General features: G+C 35.2%; 6 protein-coding genes across 10 annotated transcripts; 4 read left to right on the top strand and 2 right to left on the bottom strand.

Annotated features, from left to right (window-relative positions):
- Nucleotides 1-204: 204 nt before the first annotated feature.
- Nucleotides 205-3,168, bottom strand: LOC149399690 (2-oxoglutarate (2OG) and Fe(II)-dependent oxygenase superfamily protein). 2 transcript variants are annotated; one of them, XM_089613030.1, is made up of 6 exons: nucleotides 2,873-3,163; nucleotides 1,898-2,503; nucleotides 1,720-1,805; nucleotides 1,280-1,590; nucleotides 1,111-1,182; nucleotides 205-799 (listed from the first exon to the last, which is right to left on the bottom strand). In XM_089613030.1, exons 1-6 carry the CDS (start codon nucleotides 3,039-3,041, stop codon nucleotides 523-525), a joined length of 1,521 nt encoding a protein of 506 aa, XP_089469156.1. In that variant the 5' UTR covers nucleotides 3,042-3,163; the 3' UTR covers nucleotides 205-522. The 2 variants fall into 2 exon arrangements, with proteins under 2 accessions (XP_089469156.1, XP_089469157.1); XM_089613031.1 differs by lacking the exon at nucleotides 205-799 and having other exon boundaries at nucleotides 1,107-1,182; nucleotides 2,873-3,168.
- Nucleotides 3,169-8,034: 4,866 nt separating this feature from the next.
- On the top strand, nucleotides 8,035-8,916 carry LOC149399689 (uncharacterized). The gene has a single exon (XM_089611990.1). It carries the CDS (start codon nucleotides 8,183-8,185, stop codon nucleotides 8,705-8,707), a length of 525 nt encoding a protein of 174 aa, XP_089468116.1. The 5' UTR covers nucleotides 8,035-8,182; the 3' UTR covers nucleotides 8,708-8,916.
- LOC149399688 (zinc finger (Ran-binding) family protein) lies at nucleotides 8,895-11,679 on the bottom strand. Of its 3 annotated transcripts, XM_089611988.1 has the most exons (8): nucleotides 11,417-11,679; nucleotides 10,464-10,795; nucleotides 10,312-10,339; nucleotides 10,098-10,171; nucleotides 9,912-9,957; nucleotides 9,794-9,822; nucleotides 9,453-9,533; nucleotides 8,895-9,191 (listed from the first exon to the last, which is right to left on the bottom strand). In XM_089611988.1, the coding sequence occupies exons 1-7, from the start codon at nucleotides 11,577-11,579 to the stop codon at nucleotides 9,453-9,455; spliced, it is 753 nt and encodes a 250-aa protein (XP_089468114.1). In that variant the 5' UTR covers nucleotides 11,580-11,679; the 3' UTR covers nucleotides 8,895-9,191. The 3 variants fall into 3 exon arrangements, with proteins under 3 accessions (XP_089468114.1, XP_089468113.1, XP_089468115.1); XM_089611987.1 differs by having other exon boundaries at nucleotides 9,794-9,957; nucleotides 11,417-11,668; XM_089611989.1 differs by having other exon boundaries at nucleotides 9,794-9,957; nucleotides 10,464-10,760; nucleotides 11,417-11,585.
- Nucleotides 11,680-13,563: 1,884 nt separating this feature from the next.
- On the top strand, nucleotides 13,564-16,616 carry LOC149399687 (polyamine-modulated factor 1-binding protein). Of its 2 annotated transcripts, none has more exons than XM_089613058.1 (3): nucleotides 13,564-13,704; nucleotides 14,854-15,710; nucleotides 16,099-16,616. In XM_089613058.1, the coding sequence occupies exons 2-3, from the start codon at nucleotides 14,857-14,859 to the stop codon at nucleotides 16,274-16,276; spliced, it is 1,032 nt and encodes a 343-aa protein (XP_089469184.1). In that variant the 5' UTR covers nucleotides 13,564-13,704; nucleotides 14,854-14,856; the 3' UTR covers nucleotides 16,277-16,616. The 2 variants fall into 2 exon arrangements, with proteins under 2 accessions (XP_089469184.1, XP_089469183.1); XM_089613057.1 differs by having other exon boundaries at nucleotides 14,854-15,722.
- Nucleotides 16,617-17,028: 412 nt separating this feature from the next.
- On the top strand, nucleotides 17,029-19,690 carry TAF14 (TBP-associated factor 14). Its single transcript, XM_089613660.1, has 6 exons — nucleotides 17,029-17,288; nucleotides 17,737-17,825; nucleotides 17,920-18,141; nucleotides 18,221-18,408; nucleotides 18,510-18,631; nucleotides 19,268-19,690. The coding sequence occupies exons 1-6, from the start codon at nucleotides 17,184-17,186 to the stop codon at nucleotides 19,355-19,357; spliced, it is 816 nt and encodes a 271-aa protein (XP_089469786.1). The 5' UTR covers nucleotides 17,029-17,183; the 3' UTR covers nucleotides 19,358-19,690.
- Nucleotides 19,691-25,454: 5,764 nt separating this feature from the next.
- Nucleotides 25,455-25,840, top strand: LOC149399685 (SAUR-like auxin-responsive protein family). The gene has a single exon (XM_089612554.1). It carries the CDS (start codon nucleotides 25,458-25,460, stop codon nucleotides 25,761-25,763), a length of 306 nt encoding a protein of 101 aa, XP_089468680.1. The 5' UTR covers nucleotides 25,455-25,457; the 3' UTR covers nucleotides 25,764-25,840.
- Nucleotides 25,841-27,895: the final 2,055 nt, after the last annotated feature.

Raw genomic sequence — 27,895 nt, 5'->3', positions numbered from 1 at the left:
CTCAGGCCTACAAACTCAGCTTTTCCTAGAGTTGGACTAGCTTTGTTGAGATAAAAAATCAAATTCGGCCCATAATATTCTTCAAAGATTCTTGTCAGTTTCCTTCTTGAGATCGTTGCAAGTTTTTTTTTATTCTATTATATCATAAACTGGCTGACAAGTGACAACTTCCATATAATTGACAGACTTCATAGTCATAGGTAATGATAAGAAGTAAAAACTCACCAACAAATAATAATGATAAAAAAAAAATCATGTCTATCAGAAAGATTAGTCATCCACACAACAGTAAAGTGAAGGAAGTGAGGGAAAAAGAAAATGATATCTCAAGTTCAACTGAGTTTGTTTCTATACTATAAACCCTATAATGAGAAATGTACAATAAAATTATGTAAAAAACATAAATCACGCGGCCTGCTTTTTAACACTCAATGTATTAGAATCTTGATAGGCAAAGTTGTCCTGGCTTTTTTTCATAATCAATCGACTTAAATTTGTATTTTAAAAAAAAGCCCATTAGATTCATCCGGGTCTCCTAAAAAGTCCTCGACCTTGACTAGAGTAACTAGGCTCGGAATAGGGTTCGCTTCTCCCACCAGAAGCCCGGGCATCGATGTTGCTGCTTCCTCTTCTGTTCGAACGCCTTCTCGATTGCCGTTGGTCAGACTTCAGACTGTTTGAATTGTTGTTAGTCTTATCCAAGTCGTAAGGTAGCGGTTGAATTCCCAGCAAATCAGGTTCCGGAGCATAATCAGCTGGCCTTCTGTTCTCGTCCATTCTCCTAAACGTGATCGATATCCTGAGAAATATAGACCCGAAGACATGAATCAGGACACATATATAAAATAATAATAGAACCTGACAGCAAAGTAAGAGAATTTTTTTTTATAAGAACACCGAAATTCATTATCAAACCGATACAAAGTAAGAAAACCCGTAATCCTCCCAAAACAAACTTCTTCCTTTCCCTCCATTGTATTTCCCATGTATCAATCCAGTAAGATATCATCGGTTTTCCTAAAACCATCCCTTAACTAATAGCTAATCATCATAATTACTGCCCCTAAGATTATACCAAATTTCTGGGAATATTTTTTTCATCTCTTTTACCTCTTCGAAGGCACCGCAGGGACGCAGTGTTTGGCAACATCAGCCCCATTTCCTTGCAATACGAGAACAGATCTGCGGGAATCAATAAGACGACCGTTAAAGCTTGTATCGCAAGGAAGTAAACAGCGATAATGTGAATCGAGTTTGCAGTGTTGCTGCGGTAACTTACCCCACAGGTAAAGGGATGGCAAGTCCACCAGAAAACTCTCCCGGACCGACAATCTTAAAGTTGGAGCCGAAGAGGATATTGCATTCGCTGAGGAAGGACAAGGTGCAAAAGGGCCGAACAAAGTCGTGGTTGTCGATGTGGGGAGGTATACAATCTCCTTCTTCGTATATGTTGACAATGCAACTATCGGGTACACATGTCGGAGGAAGAACGTGCCACTGTACCAGCCTCCTTATTATCACCTTGAAAAGATGAGGAATCGGATCCACCATTTCGTTGTAGAGGATACCGGGCGGGTTTCCCTTTTTATCCTGCCAGTAAATTCAATACTTTTTTATCAGCAAAAGCATATCTCTATACCCTAGTGTTGTAACAGCAAACAGATCAAAGAATATATCACCAGGTAGAAAGGAAAAAAAAAAGAAACTATCTGATATTACCGTCGCATAATTATAGCAGCAACCGAATTGAATCGTTATCCGTCCCTTTCCCCTCATCCATTTTTTAGGTGCTGAGAAAGTCCGTTCTGCACGTGTACAGTAGAAAGGCGGGTTAGAAATCACAAGTCACGACGATTTATTCCTCGTACAAAACAAAAACGTTGATCACGCAACAGACCTTTCAATTCTTTGTTTCTCCCTTTCTCTTCGAGCATATAAACGTAATTTACGATTCTCTTCTGTTCTGCTGCGCTGAAGATACTCTCGTGCAGCTCAAGCCCGTCGACAATGTTGACGAATCTCTGATTGACCCTCTCTAAACAAATAAAATCTTTCTTCCGCCTCACGTTCATGAACCTGATGTACTCTCTCTGTTCCCTGGGCAACTTAGGCTTTATTTGGACCTCAGACATACTTGAGTCTCCGACAAAAGAGTGTTCACTGACCATCTGACGGTTTGATTCATGCCCATCTTCTTCTTCTTCCTCAAGCTCGTCCTCTTGGGCCATATCAGCCCATGACATCCGCGGGGTCACAGACACCATGGAAGGGGATTCACTCGCCAAACTGCTCGTGGTAGCTACTGAGACTATTGAAGGAAGCCCATTCTCGCCATCTTTCCAACTACCCAATGAATTGGATTCATCTGCGTCATCGTTCCCACTCCTTATAGAAAGCAGATCATGTTTATTGTCATTCGTCTCTCCATTCGGAATGGAATTCTCGGTTGTCGATGCATCCATGCCCTTATTTGGATTTGAATTTTCAGATACACTCTTAAGCTCTACAAAATAAAATAGGCAAACAAAAGAAAAGAAAAAGGAAAGATTAAATCTTGCTGACTGAATTCAATAATTTCAACAGAAGATAGACTCCCTTCTTCTGCCTGTATAAGGTAGTCATTTAATTCTCGACCATCTAAAACCCTAATTCCGCCTAAAAAAAAGACTGGCTTTTTCCTAATTATTCAAGTTCTCGTTGCGACTATGAGCATAAAAGTTAAAACAAAGGGCAAACACAGGTGAAATATATAACAATCATGAAATCACTCGCTTAGATTAAAGTTAAAACCTCGGACCAAGCAAGCAAAAACTTCAAAGATAAAAATCATAGATTTCAACATCGACAGGGACAATCGGAGACAATAACTGACCTAAATCGAGAGATCGAATCCTATTGGACATAACTTCGGTGCAACTATCGCAGAGATCTCTCGAGAGGAACGGAAGCCACGTGGAGAGAAACTCCGATGCGATTTTGAGCTCCGAAGGCTGGTACTTTACGAGGAATGGATCGGAATGCTTGACTCGTTGATCAGCCATTGATTCTCGCGAGGTGCTGTGTCGGAATCGGGTTATTCGCCTCGTTGATTCTGAAGTCGAAATTTCGCGACTTTGGGAAGACGACAGAGACGCAGAGAGCTTTTGGTAAACTGATAAAATAACTTTAGCCGTAGAAGCAGATTTTTATTTATTTTTTTATCAAGCATAAAGAGCAATATATAAAAAAATTGCAACGGAGATACCTACAAAATAGTGGAAATAATTAAAACTTTTGAGAGGTAAAAATGCCGATATGAGATTTAGTGTGATAAAATTAGTATTAATATTTATAATTTATAATTATTTGTGTAAAATTTAATATATAATTCTAAAATGTTCTTATGTATATGAAAAATATATTAAAGTGGGTATTTATAGATCGTAAAAAGAATTATAAATTTGAGTGACATCAAATTATAAATATAATTATTGATATTTATAATGAATAATTATTTGTGTAAAATGTAAGTAATAATAATAAGATGTTCTTATGTATATGAAAAATATATTAAAGTGGATGTTTATAGATTGTAAAAATAATTATAAATTTGAGTGACATCAAAATAATTATTCGATAAAAATATATAAAGATAATTAAAATTAAAAGTTAATATAAGAGAATAAAAGAGTTGGAACATCTCCAACGTCGTAGCTCTTCTGCTGACGCGGAGTGCTTTTTGGGCATTGTTGATTGCTCATAGCATTGTGAGCCACCATAGCGTCAAAGTAAATTGAGCATCGGTACCCTTGCGTGGCACCATGGCTCACCTCTTAAAAAAACTAAAAAAAAAAATAAATTATAAATGAATAAAAAATGATAAATATTAATTCTCTAACCACACAATCAAATACATGTATTTTTACAAATCATCAATACATATTTGCACTTGTAAAAAAAAATTTATCTACCATTCAATTACCAATTTTACCATATTTTCGATTTTTGTACACATTCCCAAATTTTAGAAAATTGTTATTTAATAATTTATATGTAACAACTACATTTATTTTTATCATATTCTCAACAATTTTACCATGTTTTTAATTTTTTTTACATATTCCCAATTTTGAAAAATTATTATTTATTAATTTACATGTAACAACTACATTTACTTATTCCATGTTCTCAACAATTTTACCATATTCTCAATTTTTTTTCATATTCCCAATTTTAGAGAAATTCAATTTTTTTTCCTCTATAAATAGGGCAGTGTAGAAAATAGCAAAAATGAAACTATGAAGTTTGTTTTTAATCTACGTTTCACAACTTTAAAGAAAATAGCCAACATGTTTATGTGACAATAATTAAGATCTGATTTTTCATTATTTATTAACAAATTCTTCATTTTCTCTCTCATACTTTTTTCCTACACTTTTTTTTACATAAAAACTTCAAAAAACCATATTTATCTCATATGAACTTGAAATTGAGTGATTCCAAATCCTACGGATTCGTGACGCCGGGATCTTAAAAAATAGATCCATTGTGTTGGATGAAAAATCATGTTTAATACCATAGATGTAGAAAAATCACGTTACTACCTTAAATATGGAAAAAACTGAATTTTATGAAATTATCAAAAAAATAAATGGAAACGTAAAACTGAATTTTTCATCAAAGACAACGAGTCTATTTTTTAAGATCTCGACGCCACGAATTTGTAGGATCTGAAATCACTCAATTTCGAGTCCGTATGAGAAATATACGAATTTTTGAAGTTTTGATGCAAAAAAAATTATTTGAAAAAAATAGGAGAGAGAAAGTGACGAATTTGTTAATAAATAAGGGCAAATAAGATCTTAATTATTGTCACGTAATCCATTTGACTATATCCCTAAAAATTGTCTAACGTAGGCTAGATCCAAAATCATATGTTTAAAGTGGCCTAATTAGTTACAAATCTCCTATAAATAAGCATCTTGCTATTCATAATCTCCAAACCAAAATCAAAGTTGTCCTGGGGCCGTTGCACCTGGTGCTAAAGCATGGATATTTTGTATCCATTGAGCAAAGACGGGCTGTAATTGTATAGCAGTATCTGAAAACATATCTTGGGGACACCCTAAAGCGCTCATAGTATCATTATGAATATACAACCTAATACATAGTCCTCCCAATTCGTAAAATTCTCCTAATTCTTCCTCTACAACCTTCCAAACTTTACAACCTTCTATTTTAAAATTATATTATATTTATTTTTAAATTTATCATATGAATCTAAATTATAAAAAAAAATTGTAGAAAATAAAAGAATTATGGTTGACAACTTTTAAAGAAACTTGCATGGGAGAGATTTTGTTAAAAATTGTCAATTTAATATTGTAGAAGAGAAAAAATATAAATTAAAAGCGAAAATTACTTAAAAAATACTTCAAAATATAATTTTATTTTACAAAATTTTACCAAACACTATATAACATTTATACTTCGAATCGTTGATATGATTTACGATTTTTTTTTTTTTGAAAGGGGTTGATATGATTTACAATGATGAATGAGAGTATTTTCTACATGAAGTTTGATATTTGTAAGCGCATACTTGATTTCTAATTGGATTTGAAATATTAAAGTATAAAAAGGGAATAGGTTTTATTATTCGATTCGATTTCTAATTCTAGTTAGGCATTAGACTTGTGTCTTTTTTTTAAGCACTTACCTCTTTTTCACTTGAAAAATAATAAAATACAAAGACAAATTTGCTTAATATTTGGATACTTATATATTAGGTAGGTCATGAGGCCTTTCAGAATCTATTTCCTTTTCCGTTTACTAATTATATTTTTTTTTTTCTAAATTAGAAGAATAATAGTAGAGTGCTAAATCAAAAACAAAAGGGGTCATCTAAGTCATTTGACATTGTAGGACACCTTTGTTGTAATGAGCTATCTATTTGCACCTACTTATTAAAATAAAGTTGCAAATTACAATTAATTTTTATTGTTGGTTGCATATTAAATGGCGGCAAAAATCACTAAAGTTTCCAAAAACAGCTAAGTTAGTCAATATTTTCTAGATATTCATTATAACCAACACATCAAATCGAATCGCGACGAAGAGCTCAAGAAGTGAGAGGTTCTTCAAACATGGAGATACTCATCCACTTCATCTTTATATGAAGATGTATTCTTAAAAACGAAGCTTGTGATAACAGTGGTTCTTCCTATTTGAAGATTCATATTCAATCTCTATAACTCTTTTTTTATAGCCAAAATTTCTAAAAATGATAAATTTAGCCAAAATTTAATTTATAACTATAATTTGATACTTCATATATTATGTATTTATTTATAAATTACTGCATTCTAAAAAACATTAATTTGAGTACAACTCATACTTGAAACAAAAATTAATTAAAACTACTACAATAGAAATTACAATATTTTACATAGACAATTAGAAAAAAAAACATCAAGACATTTAAAAAAATGGCATGATTAAAAAACTTAAGTCACAATAGTACATAGACAACGCAAATAAATATATCAAGACATAAAATTAAAAACTTATAGGTACGATTAATGCACGTTTTGCCTTACGTAATGCACTGAGAGATCATTTGGGTAATACATATTCGAATTCTCAAGTCTAGATTTATTTATTTGTATAAGCCGTTAATATGTTGTGGTGTGTTTTTATTTATTTGTATTATAAACGGTAATGCTTTAATTTAGTACTTTATTTAAAATCAATAAATTATCACATTTTTTTTCATATTGGAATGAATTATAATTTTTTTTACATTTTTGGACATATTATTAATAATGTACATGTATTTGGATTAATATGAACAAAATTAATTTTGTTGGGCAAATTTATAATATATAGAAATAATAATGGGTTAAAAAAATTATAGTGGGAGAGGATAAAGATATTATTTGAAGAAGATGTAAAATAGAAATAGATTGGAGATGAAAAATACTATTCATTAATGTAAATATGTAAATTAGGGATGAAAAATAAAGATGGAGTAGAGTGGGTCTAAATAACCTTCAAAACGAGTTTGACAAAGTAAGAAGAATAGAGTTTGAATTTAGCTCTTCACAGTTTTTTTTCATAATATTTTTTTTAGTGTTCCGTGTTCGTAAACCTTTCTTCTAATTTTAACAGGCATAAATTGTTGATGATGGAGTTTAATTTAAAGGGTCAAGCGGCTATATAGCCAAATAGAACTTAAGCTTTTGCAAAATAGTCATAGTTTGTCAACTATAAACAAACTAGCCAAAGTAAGATTAATTTAGGTTGGATTAAATTTAATCCCAACGAACTATAAAGACATAATGTAAGGTTTATGACGGCTGGATTAAAATTAATCGATGCAGGATTAAATTGAATGACAATCTGGAAATCGAGGATCTGAAGCATAACCGAAACATCTCCTTCTTCGACGACGCGATTCTTGCGTCCTCGATGCTCGCGATGTTCCCAATCGCTCCGACGGCGGCGGCGAAACCGGATCGCTGCGGGAGAAGGCTCGACGGTCTTAGGGCGTCTTCTTCGAAGACGATTCTCCGAGCAATGTCGTCACCGGAGGCGGCGATGACGGAGACGGCGAGAGCGGCGAGATCGCGGAGGGAGTGGTGGTCGAGGAGGACGAAGCCGATTCCCCCCGCGGCGAGAGTGAAGCCGATTCCGTCGATGAGGACGAAGCCAATTCAATCATCTGGTTAAAGTTTTTGAGATATGGCTATTTTACCAAACAAATGAAACTATGACGCTATTTTGCAAAAACAATAGTTTGAGATTGGCTAGTTCATACCATTTTTCCAAATGGGTTTAAAAAGCTTCTCAATAGGAAATTGAAACTTTCCTATTGACCAGAACTGCGGCCAAAACTAGAACGGAGGATAATTTCTATCTTCCAGGAACTACAACGTTCAAAATTGAAACTTTTAAGCATACGACGAAAGCTTTCTATTTTAAAGTTTATAACCTAAATCACCCATATAAAGCTGCCATTTAAGCAAACAAAAAAAAAATAAAATGAAGCCATAAGCATAATAAAAAAAGTATATAGGATAAGGTGAGAAAGTCCATCTATCATCCGTGACCATCCATTACCATCTCCTGTCTCCTGCGTTGCACCAAAACACACACACACACAAAAAAAAAAAAAAAAACACACACACACACACACACAACAATGGAAGCCAAACTCTTCCATTCGCTCACTCCCACAAAACCACCATTATTACCCACTCCATGGAAGAACCCCTGGCTCACCGGAACCCGAAGCCATCTCTCGATCCGCCTCAAGCCTCTCATACTCGGCCCGATCCAAAGCAGCAACAACAATGCCAACGCCAATGAGACCACCAATCCCGTGACACCGCCGCCGCCGGAGGCGGTGGAGATTCGGTTCCGGAGACGGTCTTCGAAGAGGCGGAACAGAGACGGGGACGGGGACGGGGACGGCCGGTCCTCTTCTCCTTCCCCGGCGAAGAAGGAGAAGAAGAAGAAGAAGTGGGAAGAGATGAGCACCGGCGAGAAGGCGCTCGAGCTCTACGTGGGAGAGAAAGGAGCGCTGTACTGGCTCAACAAGCTCGCCTATGCTTCCATATACGTCATCATCGGGGCGTGGATCCTCTTCCGCTTCGTGGGCCCCGCCCTCAATCTCTACCAGCTCGACGCCCCGCCTCTCTCCCCCGAGTCTATCCTCAAAGGCTAGCCTTGAAGCTTGTCTTTCTTTACGTTCAGACTTTTTTTTTTTTGTTCATCTGCCACTCATGTCATGAGATGAGACTATGACCCTGGTTCCTGTTCTTCACGAGTGTGTAAAGACTGTCCAGATACAAGGTAAACTAAAAAAGATGAGCTCTGGTTGTACACAACAACAAACCACGCTTTTCTCAGTATTTAGATGCGAAAGTTTCAACCTGTTTCAAACGTTATTACAGCCTTCACGCAAAACAAGAAAGAAAGAAAGAAAGAAATGAATATACTCTCTCGCTGACTAACTATCTACTACACTCGTTTCGCTCATGGTTTCTCGAGCATTTTTTTCCAAGCTCACGCGTAGTACATTGATTCAAGGGAAATTTATAATTTATAAGAAATTATGGAACATTTGATTATACAACAATTGTGAAGTGTGAGCGAGCAACTATGCAGTGTTGACCGACTGTGGGATTGCTTCTCTTTCCATCTTGCACCTGCGAAGGATAAGCATTGAACAGCTTGAGTACCATCGACAACAGCACAGAATGCGATAGCATTGAATACAGTAGCTATAAGAAGAATCACATGTCAGTGATTTTCTTCATTTTTTTGTGATTTGCATGCCTTTCGGGAACAATAAAATGTATCGTAAGGTGTTGATACAAAAACATTCATCCAACTGCCCGACATGATTTGCGAAACAAAAGTAGCCATAATGACCTAAATGACAGATTCTAATAAGTTATAGTATCAACCTATTGCATTGCGATCGAGATGCGTAATTGTGATTGTTGCAGCTTGTGCACATCCAATCTCCTTCTCGCCATTGCTTTGCACTGCAACCAAAAAAAAAATGTTTAAGCAACTCGGAAAAGATCTGGGGAGAGAAGTAGAACGACTAACAGCAAAGGGACGATAGTATGCCACAGTACACAAATCATACCCGGGAAATCATATCATCTTGAGACAGATTTAGTTTTTTTTTTTTTTTTTTTTTTTTTGTTTAATCATTATCGCGGTATGAATGGTCCTTTAGTCTAGCGGAACTTTTAGGGCCCCCGCTTATGAGAAAAGAAAAATATAAATCCAAACATACCCTTTTCCAAGAAGTCCGGGAGAATTTGGCTGTTGAGGCAATAACATGGGAACTTGCAAGCTTGTTGATACACCAGAATATGACGTGTACAATCCAGAGTTGGAATCAGCAATAGTACCTTCTGGATGTTTGAGACCTGTGAGTGATTGCTCTTGTCCGTTTGTCTGCTTGGAAAATCAGAAGGGCAAATATATAGCATGTTATGAATAACACACACAAACACGATGTTTATACATGAACAAATGTGTGTGGCTCAGTGAAGACAAAAATGGATCCACTTTTAACAGAACGCTAGAATCCTTACAAGTCCATTGTTCAACCTCTTGTTGTCCCATCCTTGAACCAGCTCATCTGATGCTAACCGCTTTATTCCCAGAGCTTTATATCCACAAAAAATAAGAAACTACTAAAGTTCAAACCTTGCATTAAACTAGTAGCTAGTGAATAATGAAAAAAAAACACAACTGGGCCTCCAGTGAAAAATATATTGTTGCTGGACTGATCACTTAATTACCAACCTGGTGGAAAAGAACTGCATTTTTTGCACTGCAATCAACAAACACACACACAAAAAAAAAGAAAAAGAAAAATAGTTACATCATATTAACAAGACAAACAACACATACTCAACCCTACATGAAATTCAAGTAGTAGCATAATAGACACCTACCTGAGCACGGGAAGAGTAATTATGGAACCCGCAGCTGCAGAGCCAATCCCCATTTCTCCACCCTTTGGGAATCACGAGGAGCTGATTAATGGGATTCAAGTAAGGAATTCCAGAGTTCAGAGCTAAACCCAAGGACCACGGAGAGGGCAAGTGAAGAGAGTGTTGGAGAGGACTGTTGCCCATAAGCCCAACGTTCATTTTTTGGTCCCTCGCAAAGTAATTGGGATAAGTCGGGAGAGAAGACCCGGGTATCGCCGGCATCGCCGCTATCGCCTTCGGTTGCCCACACTTTTTGCACTTTTCTCGCGATGCATAATTGTTGTTAGTGCAACCTATTTGATTGATCCATTCGGCCCCAACACACACGAAACCCACAACGCAGCCACGAAGAACGAAACGAAGCCACCCAAACGCACACCAACCCGAGCATAATACACACACACACGCACACGCACACAAAAAAATAAAGGAAAAAATAATAATAAAAAACACACAAGCCACTCAACCTGATTTTTGATATCAAGTTTCCTTAAACTGAACCAATAAGCACACATACTCTATCAGCCAGTTATTTAAACGTTTTTGTTAATTCAGATGGTTTACCGAGCTAGTGATATAGCCTCACATGGTCGGTCAATTTTCGGAAAATGCAACGAGTTAAATTCCAGATGTCACAACGGTCAAAGACCATCAACAAATTGTGGAACTGTAGTTTCATAACCGATATTAAAGACTCCAATGGAGAGTAACAAACGCATTAAATCGATTGCAAGGACAAAAATTTTCAATCAGCCAGTTAAATTGACACACCGATCGTTTACCTCATATGAGACTTATATCAAACGAGTAACCGAGAGAAACCGAAACCTTAAAATAAGGCGAAACTCGGCCTGAAACCGCAAACGAAACGAACAGAAACACGAGCTGAATCGAAAATGGAGAGGTGGACTAACCAGTGCAGATCCAATCGCCGATTCTGGGGAGCCACTTGGAATCGGGAGTGTTGGAGTCGACGAGGAGACGAGGCTGTTTGCAGCGATTACAGAACGATCGGAAGGCGTAGTTTCTGTTCTTGCATCCCATGCACTCCCAGTCTCCTTCTCTTCCCTCTCCCATGGCGGCTTTCACTTTCTCCCTAAAATTCAGGTGGAGAGAGAGAGAGAGAGAGTTGTCGTTATTATGATCAAATCAGACTCGTGTTTTTTACTTTTTTATGTTTCAGCACCAAAATTAGGACTAAAAAGTTATAAATAAAGAGTTTATTAAAAGTAATAAAGCACAGTTCTTTCGATAATAATAATAATGATAAATTACACTCATGTCCCCTTAATTTTTTACCACTTAACAACGTGGTCTCTATTTTTATTTTCCTGACAACGTCGACCTTGAACATTGATATTCTTTCAATTATGGTCCTTCCGTGTATTTTTACAAAGTTTTGTTCAGTTAAGTGTCACTTGATCTGCCGATTAAGAGAAATTATTAAAATGCCTTTTTGTTATCCTCATTTAACTTCGATATTTTATTTTATTTTATTTTTTTGAAAAAGCTTGCTGGTTTTAATAAATTCGTTTGCCTCATTCTCATAAAGATGAGACTCGAAGGAATCAAAATCACCGACCTTTTTCTTCCTTGGAACCCTAGGTAGGTTAATTAGGTTGGAGATATCTCGTAGGGTTACGATCGTGGTTGAGACTTTCGGGAACTCAACATGGGTGGTGTGGTTCGCCGTGATCTTCATTTTCATTGGCTAAAAGAAAAGATACAAATAGTAATATATAATGAAATAATGAAATGTTCCTCTTACTAAGTGAAGAACACAAAAATGGGATTTCTCAAACTGTTGGACATCTTTTTAGAGGGAATGTAATGTGAAATAATTGTCAGCCTTTGTTTGTGAAAAGAAATATGAGAGAAATATTTTTTTCCATTTTAGAGAGAAATGAAGTATATCATTCATCTTTTGTGTTTTTCTAAATCAAAGTTGAGAGATGTAGAGTAACTCTAGTATTATTTTGCGGGTATGTGTTGAAGAAATTTTGAGAGAGAGAGAGAGAGAGAAAGAGAGAGAGATAAGTTGTAGTATTTTGCTTCTCTTAGAATTGTTGTTTCTTTCTTCCGAAATGTATGTAATATTCATAGGAAATTTGATTATTCGGCTCCAAGTTTTTTGGGCTCAGTCTTGAGAGCCGTTTTGTGATTCAACTCTCATAACGGCTCAACTTTCAGAGTGGTTCAGCTCTCAGAGCCGTTTGGGATTCAGCTTTTATAGTTGTTTGCTTGTCATTTTTTATGAAGAAGGTAATTTTTTTACTTGTGTAAAATAATGGCATAACAAGTACGATGTTAAACCGACTACTTGTTTTATTTTCTTGCCGTTTCTTTAACCCAAATCGGGATATGGTCTTAGAAACTGAAAATGTATTCGGATTGAAAAAGTAATAGTAGCAGTTCTCATCTGATTCTAATAATTAACCATACCCCACATGCTATTGCAACTAATCATAATTGGGTTTGCTAAGTGTTAGTTTGGAAAGAGAGAAGCAAAGTTTAGTCACAAATCAACTTCAATTACATCAACATGAATATTCACTACAAAAAAGTAATGAAATACAACTCATTTGTAACAATATTTTTCACAGGTTATACAACTCCAAACTTATCAGATTTTGCAATTTTAATCATATGAATTTTGTTACATGCAGATTGAAGAAAAATTAAAATTACCATTTACGTATAAAAAATAAAATATTTGAAAAGAACTTCCTAAGAGAAAAAAACATGCAAGAAGAATAAATGTCTACCATTCTCATTCTTAAATTAGGGGCAATTAAGGTAATTTACACTCTTTTACAAGCAACTGATTGAGAAAAACGACAGCTCGTTTATCTATAATAAACGACAACTCGTTTATCTATAAGAAACGACAACTCGTTTATCCATGAGAAACGACAACTCGTTTATCCATGAGAAACGACAACTCATTTATTCATGAGAAACGACAACTCATTTATTCATGAGAAACGACAGCTTGTTTATCCTCAAGAAACGACATAATTATAGAAAACACAAAGCGCGTCGTAGATAATGCGAATCTTTTTCGTCAACGAACAAAGAAAAATCTAACTCTGTATTCTCTTTTGGGTCATTCGTTCCATCAATAAAGTTGCTTGTGATCGAAGAACCCGAGGCCAATCCAACAATTTTCTCCAGCTTCCGAATCTAAAACCTCAATCTCCAGGTATTTTTCATGTAAATTTGTTGATATGTTTGTGTGTGATTGCACATGTAAATAGGTTCTCGTCTGCGGCATCGATTTTCGCCAATTTCCCTAATAAAAAAAACTTGAATTTTAGCTTCTGTGATGGATTCTCTTGTCGATGATCGTCATGCATTTTCAATTCCTTTTTACTTAGTTTTCCATAGGTCAGGCATCGATCGACCTCAGTCTGTGATAGATTTTGAAGGTCAGGTTTTGCCTTTCGGATTCGAAAAACCCAAAATCTCGATGATTTTTCGCTTATGGATGTTGGTTCCAGGGTATTCGCCGTTGTCTTCGGGACATTCTTCGTTAGCTTCGTGAATTTGCCTAATTGAACGAACTAGGTCTTGGGAGTGATTTAATTAACTGCTAGGGCTTTGTTTATACAAGATTACGACTTTGAATGGCTATTTAAGTGTTGAAGTTTTGTAATTAATAATTCGCTTTTTTGTTTATGTGTGCGTGTGTGTGGTGTTGTTTTGGGGTTAAAAATCGCGACTTGATAGGCATTTTCATTTGAGAACTTGCTTGGTTGATTTTTACTATTGGTTTACCAGAAATATTAAAAAAAAAAATACGATCACCCTTTTGTGATTCTTGAGGTTGTGGACGTATGGTTGACGAGGGTTCTACAAGCTAGAGAACTCTTTTTGTTTGTTCGTACGAATAGTATAGAACTGTGTTCGGTGAAGGGGCATTGTACAGTCTGCTCGGTCTTCGTGCTCTTTGTATGATACGCTTTTCGTGTTCGTTCAGGTGAAGAGTACGAGAACAAGTACCTAATTGGCTCATCTCATATATTGGTGTGAAATATGGATAATTTTGAGTTATCAAATCGGTTAGGACTTGGAGTATGTTTCAACTGTAGTCTTCAACCAATTTTACTGGGTTGTATTTGCCTTGATTTGCAAGTTGAAGGATCCCGTGGATTTCTATTTAAAAAATTTAATGCACTCGTATGAGCTTTCTACTCATAACTCGCCGTTGAGATTGCATGCTTAGAATTCTTTTATATTTCTTCTAGAAATAGAAGATTAAGAATTAGGGAGATTTTTCTTGTGAATATATGTGTATGTATGCTGAGGATTTGTTTATGTTATATGTATATAACATGAATACTTTGGACAGGGAATGGCAGAAGGAGAAGATGTTGACTTGTCAACTTTAAAGTCTCAATTATCCCAAACACAGGAGCTATGGAAGCATGAGATGGAACAACGACAATCGCAAGTCGACGTGTTGCAGACAAAACTCATGGAGGTCAAGGTCCGCGTAGAGGAATCCGAGGGAGAGTCTAAAAAGGAGTTGGAGTTTCTTTGGCGGAGAGTCAAAACCACCTCAACGCTCTTGACGTACTTGAAATCCAAAGCCCGGATCATGGCCATTCCTCACTTAGCCCACACATCGTGTGGCATCACGCAATTAGAAGGCGTCGGTCTAGTCGACAAAAACGGAACCCCAGTGTCGGGTTGGTCTAAAAGCCTCGACGTATCGGCTCTCGGTGGGCCGAACCCGGACGAAGATATCTGGGCCGAGATCAACGAGCAGCGAGGCTCGCTGGACGAGCAAGACTCGGCGTATGTCGAGGAAATACTCAAGTCGGTGCAGATGGTCGCGGACGTGATGGAGGTCCTTGTGAAGAGGGTCATATTGGCGGAGTCTGAGACCGCGGCCGAGAAGGAGAGAGTGAGCTCTAGCCAGGAGGAGATAATGAAGAAGTCGGTTCAGATCGAGAGCATGTCGGTGAAGCTGGAGGAGATGGAGATGTTTGCTCTCGGGACGAACAGCATTCTGAACGAGATGAGGCAAAGGGTCGACGATTTGGTGGACGAGACGTCGCGGCAGAGGCAACGCGCCGCCGAGAACGAGCAAGAGCTTTGCCGCGTGAAGCGAGAATTCGAGGCCCTCAAATCGTATGTCAGCAGTCTCATCACCGTTCGGGAATCGCTCCTCTCGTCGGAGAAGCAGTTCCAAACTATTGAGAGGTTGTTTGAACGGTCAGTACGATTTTTTTTTTCTTCGTTCCATTCTATCCACAACCAATTTCGTTCTCATTATAATTGGGTTCATTGGAGCTATAATCTATATATTAGACTTTTTAGTGACATTTTAGTCGTTTTATATATTTATTTATGAATAAAATTATTTGAGGATCAAAAAAAGAGTTTAGGGACCTAAATACTAGTCGATACAGACCCGATGCTCGCGTCTTTGTTGTATGTCAAAGTTGTCATATCTGCTCTAAGTCTTTTGACGTTACACTTGCGTTTTGTTCGAAAATATATAGAGAGGGGTCTGAAATCATATTCTACACCGTCCGTAAAATCACCTCTTCTGGGTCTCAAACGTTTATTTCATTCTGCCTTTGTACAGCTTAGTTGCGAAAACGACTCAGTTAGAGGGCGAGAAGTCGCAGAAAGAGGTGGAAGTTCACAAGCTGATGGAAGAGAACGTGAGACTGACAGCTCTTCTTGATAAGAAAGAAGCCCAACTATTGGCCATGAACGAACAGTGCAAAGTCATGGCACTAAATGCCTCTTTAAACATCTAGAGTATATTCCTCAGGCTCTTCTTCTTCCTCTACCTTTGCCTGGGTGAGCTCGAACCGAAAACACTCCGGAGCGAATTCTTGATATAAGGGCTACACGGGACCCCGAGCTATTTTCGATCCTTTAGATTCTATAATTTCGTTGTGAATATCTTCGAGAGTCGGTTATTTAGTATGACACGAGAAATGGGCTGTGTTGCTGTTAGGCCTTGCTCGATCGTGTCGCAGAATTGTATGGATGATATGAAAATTTCGTGTGTGATAACTGATAATCAGTTTGTCAAAAAGAGATCAATCTCAATCCTATTTTCTTATATGAAACATGAGCTGTTTTATGTATATACTAGTCATGACAGTCCAAGTGATTTTTAAAATCTAATTACCCATATTCGTATTTCATAATAAGAATTTTTTAAATTTATAGGCCTACAGTTTTTTTTTAAAAAAAAATTATGAATTTATATTGTACATAGGAAACTTGGTAAACGAATATTCAATTTTGGAATAAACATCTCCTACAATTGGTCTATATTTCATAACTCTAAAATTTGAATTCGGTTATCGAAAATGGTCCAAATTAGTTTCATACCTACAAAAAATAAATATAAAAACCGAAATGGGACACGGACGTGAACTCAGAATATGGTGAGGACTATCCTGGATAATCTCGTAGAAATTAGGGATATAAATGAAAGCTGACAAGAGTCAGAGGATGTCTTAGCAAATAAACAACTAGAATGGCAGAACGAGAAACGAAAGCACAGACAGAGAGAGAGAGAGAGAGAGAGAGAGAGAGAGAGTGTGTGACTAAACCCCTAATCTCATTTCCTTCTCCGAAGAAATCGTCACCCAGGGCCTCCTAGGCAATGGTGGGTCTTATATAGCTCGGTTTCGCTCAAACTCGACAAAGATGTCCGCGACTAAAATGGTCGAAACACAATCCGATGTCGGAAGCTCTGTACCGGAGTTGCAGCCAATCAAAATCCCCAAGGCTTCTGAAGATCCCGACATAAAGGTCGTGCTTTATGCCCTATTTCACATGTGTATCGATCTGTGTGTGTGTTTTTATATCAAACATGGAATTTTAATTATTGCTTCGTTTAGAGATCGTCAATCTTTGTAGAAGCGTTTGAACTCAAGGAAAGTTGAAATGCGTGATACTCAACCATTTGATTGTTCAATTTGTTTATCTATTTTGAGAATAAGAATAGAGCGCAACCAATGGACTAAAGATGTTGAAGTTTGTGTTTCAATACATATTTTGGTTGCTCAGTGTTTCATTTTTTTTATCACGTTCAAGGATGGTACTTCACTTTGGGATAGATTGTGGTTCAGGTTTATGCATTCATGAAAATTATATTTCAAAACAGAAAGATAGAGAGAAAAGGGCTTTTTATTTTTAGTTCTAGTCACTTATAATGTTTATATTTACCTGATTTATATATATATTTTCTTGAGAATAGAGTGGAATCAAGAGACTTAAAGATGTGGAAGTTAGTGTTCCAATTGTGTATGGAACGACAGCTTTCTATCTCGGCAGAAAGGCCAGTGAGTGAGTGTTTTGTTTGTTTTTTTGCTCACAACTGTTTTTTTTAGTGCAATTTTATAAGCGACTGTTATTCATTCCATTGAACAATCATCATCAGGTCTCAATCACATAGGTGGAGCGTTTACGTACGCGGGGCCACAAACGAGGATCTCGGGGTAGTCCTGAAACGGGTCGTGTTCCAATTACATCCCAGTTTCAATAACCCGACTAGAGTGGTCGAATCGGCTCCGTTTGAGCTCACAGAATGTGGCTGGGGTGAATTTGAGATCGCGATGAGCTTGTTCTTCCACAGTGATGTTTGCGGTAAACAGGTGGACCTGTGAGTAGATCTTTCCGTTATTGAATTCGAGTTGGTGTCCTGATTTCGCCGGAGATTGAATCTTATGAATATCTTGCAGGTTTCACAATCTGAAGCTGTATCCCGAAGAGGAATCGGGTCCTCAGTCAACTAAGAAACCCGTCGTTGTTGAAACCTATAATGAGATTGTTTTCCCCGATCCATCCGAGGGGTTTTTGGCTCGTGTTCAGAATCACCCTGCTCTTGTCCTGCCTCGTTTTCCTCCTGGTTTTACCTTGCCCAAGCATGGTAATTTACGTCAGTGTTTTTTTTTTTTTTTTTTTTTTTGGGGGTGATGTTTTGGTTTTGCAAAGCTCTAAGAGCGATATTGATTTTACTGGATATTGCAGTACCAAATGATAAACCGAATGAGAAGGAAAGTGTGTTTACCAAGGACCATCCACTTGCTCAGTGGTTCCTGAACTTTTCTGAGGCAGACGAGCTCTTAAAACTCGCCGCTGCTCGTCAACAGGTCAACAGTCTCTCCCGTTCTAATTGACCTCAGTTACTTAATAATGCTATTAAGTATTTAAACCCTATTTACCCAGCTCGCAATCGGAATTTTAACAAAGGACCCGCTATTATCAAAGCGAAAGAAATGGACACTTTGCCTAATAATTACTACTACCAAGTTACTACGATGTGTTATTAGACTAGCAAGAAGATCCAAGAATGATGCTGTAGTGCTAGCTAGTCTCCCATGAGTGCAAGTTTAAATGCAATATTTGCACTACACTAACAAAAAGTTTATCAAGCTAGCTTTAGCTTTGCTTAATGTTTTACGGGGCTAGGATGTGGAAACGGTCTAGCAAAATTATTTATCATGTAGCACGTTTCTATCCTGGATTTTATTTTTAATTTAGCTTCCATTAAGTGAAACTGATACGGTCGTTGAGCCCTATTTTTTATACCCCATCGACATTGCTTCAAGTTACCATGCAAATTTATTTTATCCACGTATTATTAACATTAACAAAACATTCATCACGTGCAAATCATTGTTAATCTCAATTCTGCGTTTACTAGTTCAATCGACATAAATTCACAGATATATTGCTTTATGAAGTTGTTGTGAATATTATGTTTGATACAATACACAATCTCATAGGTGCAAGCTCATATCGTGAAGCTGAGAAGACAGTTGAGCATGATGGATGGGACGCCTCAGTTGTCAAAACCGCCACCTTGTTACGAATGAAACACATACGATATACAAGACATTGAGTTTCCTTGTCGCTGTAAATGAAGAAATATTTAGTACGTTTGTTTTAACTATTATTCGACTAGAGGTGGTTGTCATAATTATGGACACATATGTTAGTCTCTATTGCCATATGTATTTTGTTAGAACTAGTAATAGTATTTAAGCAAGAACGGTAGTTCATGTGTCATTTGAGTTTTTCTCTAATTATTGTATAATTTTGAGTATCGATTTGACTCTGAACGTGTTCACGCTTATTATAATTTGATCTTCCGAAGAGAAGAAAAAGCAGCGGGATGGATGAAAATATAGTTTCCTTATACCTATCTATTTTTTCTTCAGAAGAAACAAATGTTTTATTAATGAAAAAAGAATCTAGCCAAAATCGGGAACATACGATGTAGTAGCCCGAAGTAGTACCGAAGCCGTTTCTTTACTGAAATTGAGATCAAGCTATATCCACATCAGCATCGGCGCAAGTTGAATGGCCTCAAATCCCGTCTTTCTCACTTGCGCTAAACACATCGAGATCGATGCCGGCTTCGTCTCAAAGAAAATGGCGTAAAAGAAGATTGAAGTTTCGTATGCACCTTTGAAGGATCTAATAGCCAAGGGATTAGGGTTACACGTTTCATGTTTTTTATGTTTCAAGTTGTTAGGAGACTGTTAAATATTGATGAAGTGGCTCAATGTAAAGTAACTTTATCAAATTTGTACAGTAGTTGGCTCAGAGTAAAGTTGTTAGGATACAATATATTGTATGAAGGAATGTAAATTAATTAATTGATTCGTTTGTTAGCCGTTGTACTTGTATACATTCATCATGACTATTGCCACGCAAATGAAAGACATTGGATAGACTCGGAAGATAAGAGGACGTACTGTTTTTTTTTCTTTTTTTTTTTCCATCAAAGATAATAATGACATATGATACTTTCTCAATGATATTTTTTTGTACGTTTCTAGTGAGTGAAAGTGTTAAGAAATGATATAGTTGGGACATTATTTTTGTAATTTCCATTCACAGTTTCATATGCTTAAACATTTTGTTTCTGTATACAATTTGCTTCAAAACGGGAAATGGTGATACGAGAAAATCAACAACAGTAAAAAAATGGGTTATCTACAGTAAGTACGCTATAGTGTCAATTATTTGTTGCTGTCTTATCAATTTATATATATATTATTTTGAAGCAATGGTACCTGGGGTTGAGATATTTTGTAATGTTTTAGTAATTTCTCTAGCTGTCTTGTGATTTCCATGTTTAGATTGTAGGAAACTGATATCTTTAACATCATATATTTTCATGGTTGAAAACTTTTTAATCAACCTGAATTTGATACGAATCTAACTTGTACACTGATTGGAGAAACACATTGACTTTCCTCATTTAAATCAAGCTTTTGGTTAGATATCACCATTGTTAATTCTTATATATATAGCTTTAGTGGTTTGAGAATTGAGACATATATAGCTATGAATCTACGATGTATGGGAGTGGGGTTTTATTAGGGTTAGAGTTCAAGAGGCTAAGATAGTGCCACGGTGAAGTCTTGTTCAGAGACGAGTCACAAGAGTAACATGGCCTTCACATGTTGGTTTATTTATTTTATTTGATAGAGTCAACATCTATGAAAAAGGGAAATGCGTTTTGTTGATTGGAAATCATGGTCTTTATGTCTCGATGACATTGATGGGTTTGTGTTATCCTCTGAATTTTTGTTATCCATATTACTTCAAAAGATGATGGAAAGCCACTTCTATATGCCATCCCTTCTAATTCTCCAACATGTCTCTTTTTCTTTTCTCATTTTTTTTAATTTGCTGTTTTTTTTCTTCTTCTTCTTTATGGTAAACTTTCATTCCGTAATTTTAATCGATTTGACTGCCATTTGCAAAGGTTGTCTTGTTCCCCAAAAAGTCAATTCTAAGAGAATTAAAGAAGAAGTTTCAGAATTTTGGTGGGAAAAGTAATCAATTTCTGTTTAAAAATCAATTGTGTCATATACTTGATTTATATGTGTATTTTGACCAAAATATCATTAGAAGCATATAAAAACTAACTTAAAACTCTCTGGTTCTCTCTCTCTGAGTGTTTTTTGTTTTTTTTAATAAATCATGGGTAAGCCAATTTTTTGTTACTTCTATATTTTGAACATGTTTTGAATTATCTTGTATTATAAAATCCAAGATTTTAGTTTTTTTTCTTCTTCTGATTTTTATGATGAAAAAACGCAGTTCTTGCATTTCCCCGATAAGTTTTCATGAACAAGCTGCCACATCAAACCGCATTTTGTTTTCAAGCCGGATGCGGCCAAATGTGTATCAAGGGTATTTTTTTTCATAGGCATCAACGATACATATATGAATAATTTTTTTTACATTATGACCTCATAAACGGAATATCATGTAATATTACACATACTTTTATGAAAGTTCTCAATCAAAGCTCAATGCAGAGAAGTTCTAAAGAAAATGACAAGCTAAAAAAAAAAAACCATTTTTATTTGTTTTTAACAACTTAAACTTATTCAAATGTTAATTTTAACCAAATTTGTTTATCAACCTAAAATTATTTTTCTAAAATAGTTTTAGTAATCATTGAAAAAAATCATTTAACTCTGGTTAGCCGAAAATGTGTATTTAGTCTTAACATCGTTATTGACAAATGCTTCACGTTATTATGTTACTTCTCTGTGTACCATTGACGACTTTGAATTTTGAGCTTCGTCAAGAAAGAAAAAAAAATAGAGACCACATGGGAAGTTATTAACTTGTTGGGAGCAAGAGAAAAACCAAATAGCTACGTATTAATTTAATCTAAAACCTTATACTACATTGTTCATTTCTCACAGATTAATTGAATCGTTATTAACCCCTTTTTTGTTTTACATATGATATAAGCTAGCCTTTGAAGTGTCTTTGGTTGGAAGGGAACAAGGATGATCAAAGTTAGCAATGTGTCTCCAATGATTTTATCCATAAATATGATATAAAAGAAGAATTATGTATTTCAACAAAAAAATGATTAAAAGTTACTGTTAAAATACTCCTTATTTTTGGAAATGCTAAACCATAATTAAATTTGATCCCTTTTAGAAGCCGGCTTTCAATGAATCCAATCACAAAAGGACCAAAGTCCTACAAACCTTGAGTCTATATAAGCTATGATATTTATTATATCGCGTCAATTTGTGGTCCATTTGTCAACATATCCCATTTCCTAAACTGACTGTGTGTGATGATCATCAAACTAGTAGCGCAACTGAATGTTCTGCCATTTTTTTGGACCACTTTCCCAAACGAAAGCGATCCTTTGGTTGCTCGTTTTTTATGCTAGATTCATCAGCTTCTAGGAATTTAATGGTATGGAATTTGAACTGTTGAAAGATCACGATAGACTATGGCTTGTATTTATGGTGTCTTGGATTTTCTCAAGTCTCGAAGACGAAGACGTCCACGACCCTTTGGTAGACCGTTATTTATTTATTTATTTATTTTTTGTTGCGATAATGAGAGAAAGGTCATCTAGTTAGCTAAGCTTTTAATGCATTTTTTTTCTTCTCTAGCTACTTAGGAGGTAATGAAAAGAACAATCGATAGAAAATCGAAAAAAAATAATAATACTCATAAGCGTCAATAAAATGTCAATTATTGAAAGAAATAAAAAATTGAGTAGTTTTTGTAGACGTCTTAAATCTCATTATAGTTATTACAAATGTGGCTAGAAATTAGTTTTTTAATATAATTAATTTAAATTAATATGATTAAATATATGATAAATTAATATGTTTTATTGGAGTTTAATTTAGCTATTTTGTAGAATAAAAAGTGGTGAAACTAACATTCAAACACGTTTTTAAATCATTTATATACTTTTTAGTTTTTTGCTTAAAAAATAATAAATAATTGAATCTATTCATTTGAATGATAGTGGCTCATTAATGCATTGATAAACAGACTCAAAATAAGCATAAGAACAAACTTAAATGTTTTAAATTAGAGTCCATCGAACCACCATTTATTGTTGAAGAAAAACAAACATTGTAGTGCACTAGCTAGGCACACCAATCATAGTCGAATCAAACTCTCTCTGTCTCTCTTTCGGCGAGTATGCGTATGTGTAAAATCGAGGAGGACAAAAACCCGGGGTTGTAAAAATTGCTTATTCCTAACATTTAAATCGCTCAACTTTTTAAATATATAAAAAAAAAAAACAGCTCAGCGCCAAAAGCCTTGACCTGAACAGATCCTTCCAAGATCTGGCGACTCGTCAAAATTTGCAAAGCAGCCTCTTAAAGTTGTACAATTTAGTCATTTTTAAGTGAGATTTTGACACTGTTACACATTTTGCTTGCATTTCAAGAAAACTATACAATATATAATTTTCTTGCGGTTCTCAATTGTGTTACCTAGAATGTAACTTTATTTAAAGTTTCACAATTTTTCGAGATCACGTTTGCTAATCTTTCAGGAGGTGTTCTTTTTTTCACCAAAAATACAATTCCAAAGCTATTTTGAATGAATTTAAAACATTCCTCCCAATGGTAAATATTATTTTTCCTTAGAGAAATATTTCTTTTTTTAGGGATATTTATGCAACCCTTTTGTCTCTACTTTAGTTTTATTATATTACAATATTCTAAAAAGCATTTACCAACAAAGAAAAAAATTATTGAAAATTACAAACCCGAAGGTAAATTAAATATTCAACTCATCTTTTAAATGTCTATGGTTCTTTTTTCGGTACTAATGAACATTGCATAACTCAAAACAAAATACGATAATTGAAAAAAACACAACCATCAGAACAAAATAAATCTTTTAATTAATTTTAACAAAAAAAATTTACTTACCATTTCCTATACTGATGCCCGTTGTGTGACTCGAAACAAATTGCCAATTTTTTATAAACAAAAATATACAGCCAACAAAACAAAGTGTATTTGATCCGATTTGAATTTTTAATGTCTGAAATCCCATTTTCAATTCCAATGGATATTTGTGAGACTAAAAATAAAACATCACATGTTGACAAAAATGCTACAAGAAATTTTATGTTGTTTTCCCGAACGTTTTTAAATACCAATATATTTTCGGTAGTGTATGTTGCGTGACTCGAAACAAAAACACTAATTATTGACAAAAGTACGACGAACAAATTAAGTTTAGGTAAGGAAAGAAGGGAAGGGGCCAGATTAGGGCGTTTGTGGTCCATGAATTGGAAGCAAACAACGCAACAAGATATACGATCTACCGAGTGTCGATACATCCAACATATACGTTATACAATCACTTGTCATAATAAATACAACAAACATTTAAATCACTAGTCTTAAATCCAAGGGGGGGATACATTTGAATACGGAGAAACAAATACGAGCAATGAATTTGACAAAAGAAAATGCAAATTTGGGGGGGTTGCCTAAAAGTACGGTGAAACAAATACAAGCGATATGACTTTAACGAAGGAGAAAAATAAGAAAAAAACGACGACGAGGAGCTAGGCCGGAGAGAAAGGAAGAGAAGGCCCCTCATGTTGTTGTGTGAGAAAGATACAAAATAAGGAAAATCTTTAAATTGGTTTTTGAAGGAGACTCAACATGACATAGCTTTGTTTTTATGTACATTACACATACACACAAAAAAATGGTTGTTTTGAGAGACAAATTTGGTGGTCTGTTCTAAAGACCCCACAAGCCACATGGCTTTGTTTCTCCACAAGTTCTCCCACTTTAAACCCTCTCATATTTTTGTTTTCTGTCCTCTAATATTACTACTATTCCGAAATGACATGTGGCCAGAATTTTCCGATGGGACATTGGTCAGTTTGACATTTTAGACAGCCAATGACGAACTGCCATATCACTCTCTTCAACACACATACATAAATGATCATCATATCTTAATTAGAATATCATCATAAATCTAATCTAAAAGAAAAGAAAGAAAGAAAAAAAAATACCCATTCACACAAGCCCTATAAATAGTCTCCACTTCTTCTATCCTCACCACCCACCACCTTTTAATAATCACAAGTTCTCTCTCATTTTTTTTATATCTCAACAAAAATTCTCAAAAAAATTTAAAAAAAAAATGGCCACAAAAAAACCCAACAAGCAACCACAAAAGGCAGTGATCAAGCAGATTTTGAAAAGGTGCTCTAGCTTTGGGAAGAAGAGCAATGGTTATGAACCCGATGACGTCCCAAAGGGTCATTTCGCGGTCTACGTTGGTGAAAACCGGACCCGATACATCGTCCCAATCGCATGGCTTGCCCGGTCCGAGTTCCAAATCCTGCTTCAGAGGGCCGAAGAGGAGTTTGGCTTCAGCCACGAGACCGGAATTACGATCCCTTGCGATGAAGACGCTTTTCGAACCCTAACAGCCATGATCAGATGAAATGTCAAGTAGATCAACACAAAGACTACTTGCACTTTTTTTTGGGTCATTTTCATATATAGTCTACAATATATATATATATAAAATATTTTTTTTTAAATTGTAGTCTTGTTGTAATTGATTAACCTTTTTTTTTTGTATCAATATCTCTATGAGCATGTACATAATCTTCTTTCATGTGTCTCTATTTCTGATTGTTATTATTATGATTTGATACAGCTTTCGGTAGTGAGGCAAACTACTATAAGTGGAAGAGTTCAAAATGAATATTTACTTCTCATTTTTCTATTTATTTAATCAATATTGTGTCTACCTTCTAAGTTTTGGATTAGGTTACAAGAAAAAGGAGGATAGAAAAGTGCCAATGTGACATCAATATATAATCTGTCTAAAGTATATAGTAATAAGTCAAACTACTATGCTTATATTATATAATAAGACACTGATGTTTCATCACAAACAAACAAAGCCAAAAAGGCATGGTTAAACTAAGCTCATGGCATGAGGCACACACACATATAGTTCAAGCCATTGCATGGCTTACGTAACTTTTTTTTTTTTTTTTTTTTAATTTCTTAATGTATTATTTTTGGACCCCAAAGTGAGGATTTTGTCTAGCCGCCTTTAATTTGTTATGTTTAATTCTGAATTCCCTGCATGTCGTGATCCTATATATTATTGGTTTGGCATTTATATTATTTTATTCCGAATAATGTTGACTTATTTTGCAACGCTTTGACATCATTAATAGTGATAGGTTAAAACAATTTCGTACACAAATATTACTATGGTTCTTTTGTAAATGGTGTAAAAAAATGAAACTGCCGGTAGTATTGAACTTCCAACGTTCCACCGTATCATTAGTTGTTTGTAATGATCTCTCACTATCAGCCTCTAGTAATAAAAATCTAGAGTTCAACTTCAAACAAACTTAACTACACAACAGGAAACCTATTATTTGTTGATTTTTTTTTTTTTTTTTTGGCCATTTACAGGAAGGTACTTCATTTCGGCCAACATAATCTCCTTCATGAAACTTACTTCGTCTCATAAGTCGATAGTTACTTTTCAGTATTTTAAGTTTGAAGTTTATCTTTAGTATATGCTTAACTATTTTATTTATTTAATTTATGAACCATACAACTTCATTAAAAGAGTCCGAGAATACTTCAAATCAAATCAAAATAAATGAATAACTATTTAAAATTACGGGAAAACAAATTTTCTGAGAATGATAATAGTTAATTTTTTTTATCGACACTTTTTGCGTTTCGTGTTCCACCTGAATTTTGTATTATTCCGTGAGTTGTTTTCGATCATGTCCATAAAATTCGCCCTTATTTTAGCCTCCTAGCTATTAGAAATTAATAAGGAAAAAAAATTAAAAATGGAAGGAACAACATGAGACCAATTTTTTTGCAAGAATTAGGAGCACATGCATGTGGGTCCATGTTGGTTTGTCCTAGTTGTCGTCCCCACTTGATTAATGTCTTCACAAACCCATGTTTGTGTTGTGCTATTGCTACTAGATATTCTAATCCAACACCAATACAGTCAATAGATTAGACATTCAAGTTATCACATTTAGATAAGTACGCTCTTTGTTGCCATTATATGACAAACTCCGTGTATAGCAGAACTTGATGATAATATTAGTAAAATTTCTCTAATATATTTATTTAAATCTTAAAATGATACTCCATTGTTATCAAGGGGAAAGATCTATAGCACAAATTTCATATTTCTTCTTTAAAGTAATTAAAATTAGACCCTTTCGATTTTTAAAATAACTTTGAATAGAAAATTCCAAACCATGCATAATGCTGATAGGGTGTAAAATAATTCTTAATTCTTCTTTTTATATGTTCGTAAACTTTGTAGTACACATGTCCAAGTCAAATGTGATATATATATACATATATATATAGTTAATTTGTTCAAGTAGCTACTTTTCAACACAGATATCTATATAATATATATAATACGTTCAAGTAGCTACTTTTCTCCACAGATACCTATATGATATATATTATACATATAAGGGTTGATCATATTCATTACAGAAAGAATTTAAGGGTTGATCTTTTCTCGAATAGGCCAGCTGATTCAAAATCTATTAGCAGTTGGCGCAC

Source organism: Urtica dioica, chromosome 4, assembly GCF_054948205.1.
Source record: "Urtica dioica subsp. dioica isolate 48M chromosome 4, U.dioica_male_clone48M_v1_H2, whole genome shotgun sequence".
Taxonomy (NCBI): Eukaryota; Viridiplantae; Streptophyta; class Magnoliopsida; order Rosales; family Urticaceae; genus Urtica; species Urtica dioica.
This window is presented reverse-complemented; position numbering and strand designations above follow the sequence as displayed.

What these genes read in the sequence shown, in the direction of transcription:
- LOC149399689 (XM_089611990.1), top strand. Translation starts at nt 8,183, where the DNA reads ATGGAAGCCAAACTCTTCCATTCGCTCACTCCCACAAAACCACCATTA.
- LOC149399688 (XM_089611987.1), bottom strand. Translation starts at nt 11,579, where the DNA reads ATGGGAGAGGGAAGAGAAGGAGACTGGGAGTGCATGGGATGCAAGAAC. An exon ending in ATTACTCTTCCCGTGCTCAG is followed by an intron (nt 10,340 to 10,463) that starts GTAGGTGTCTAT and finishes TGTTGATTGCAG; the next exon opens with TGCAAAAAATGCAGTTCTTT. An exon ending in ATGCAGTTCTTTTCCACCAG is followed by an intron (nt 10,172 to 10,311) that starts GTTGGTAATTAA and finishes GTGGATATAAAG; the next exon opens with CTCTGGGAATAAAGCGGTTA.
- TAF14 (XM_089613660.1), top strand. Translation starts at nt 17,184, where the DNA reads ATGTCCGCGACTAAAATGGTCGAAACACAATCCGATGTCGGAAGCTCT. An exon ending in CTGAAGATCCCGACATAAAG is followed by an intron (nt 17,289 to 17,736) that starts GTCGTGCTTTAT and finishes TCTTGAGAATAG; the next exon opens with AGTGGAATCAAGAGACTTAA. An exon ending in TTTTACCTTGCCCAAGCATG is followed by an intron (nt 18,409 to 18,509) that starts GTAATTTACGTC and finishes TGGATATTGCAG; the next exon opens with TACCAAATGATAAACCGAAT.
- LOC149399690 (XM_089613030.1), bottom strand. Translation starts at nt 3,041, where the DNA reads ATGGCTGATCAACGAGTCAAGCATTCCGATCCATTCCTCGTAAAGTAC. An exon ending in GATTCGATCTCTCGATTTAG is followed by an intron (nt 2,504 to 2,872) that starts GTCAGTTATTGT and finishes TTTATTTTGTAG; the next exon opens with AGCTTAAGAGTGTATCTGAA. An exon ending in GCTGCTATAATTATGCGACG is followed by an intron (nt 1,591 to 1,719) that starts GTAATATCAGAT and finishes ATTTACTGGCAG; the next exon opens with GATAAAAAGGGAAACCCGCC.
- LOC149399687 (XM_089613057.1), top strand. Translation starts at nt 14,857, where the DNA reads ATGGCAGAAGGAGAAGATGTTGACTTGTCAACTTTAAAGTCTCAATTA. An exon ending in ATTGAGAGGTTGTTTGAACG is followed by an intron (nt 15,723 to 16,098) that starts GTCAGTACGATT and finishes GCCTTTGTACAG; the next exon opens with CTTAGTTGCGAAAACGACTC.
- LOC149399685 (XM_089612554.1), top strand. Translation starts at nt 25,458, where the DNA reads ATGGCCACAAAAAAACCCAACAAGCAACCACAAAAGGCAGTGATCAAG.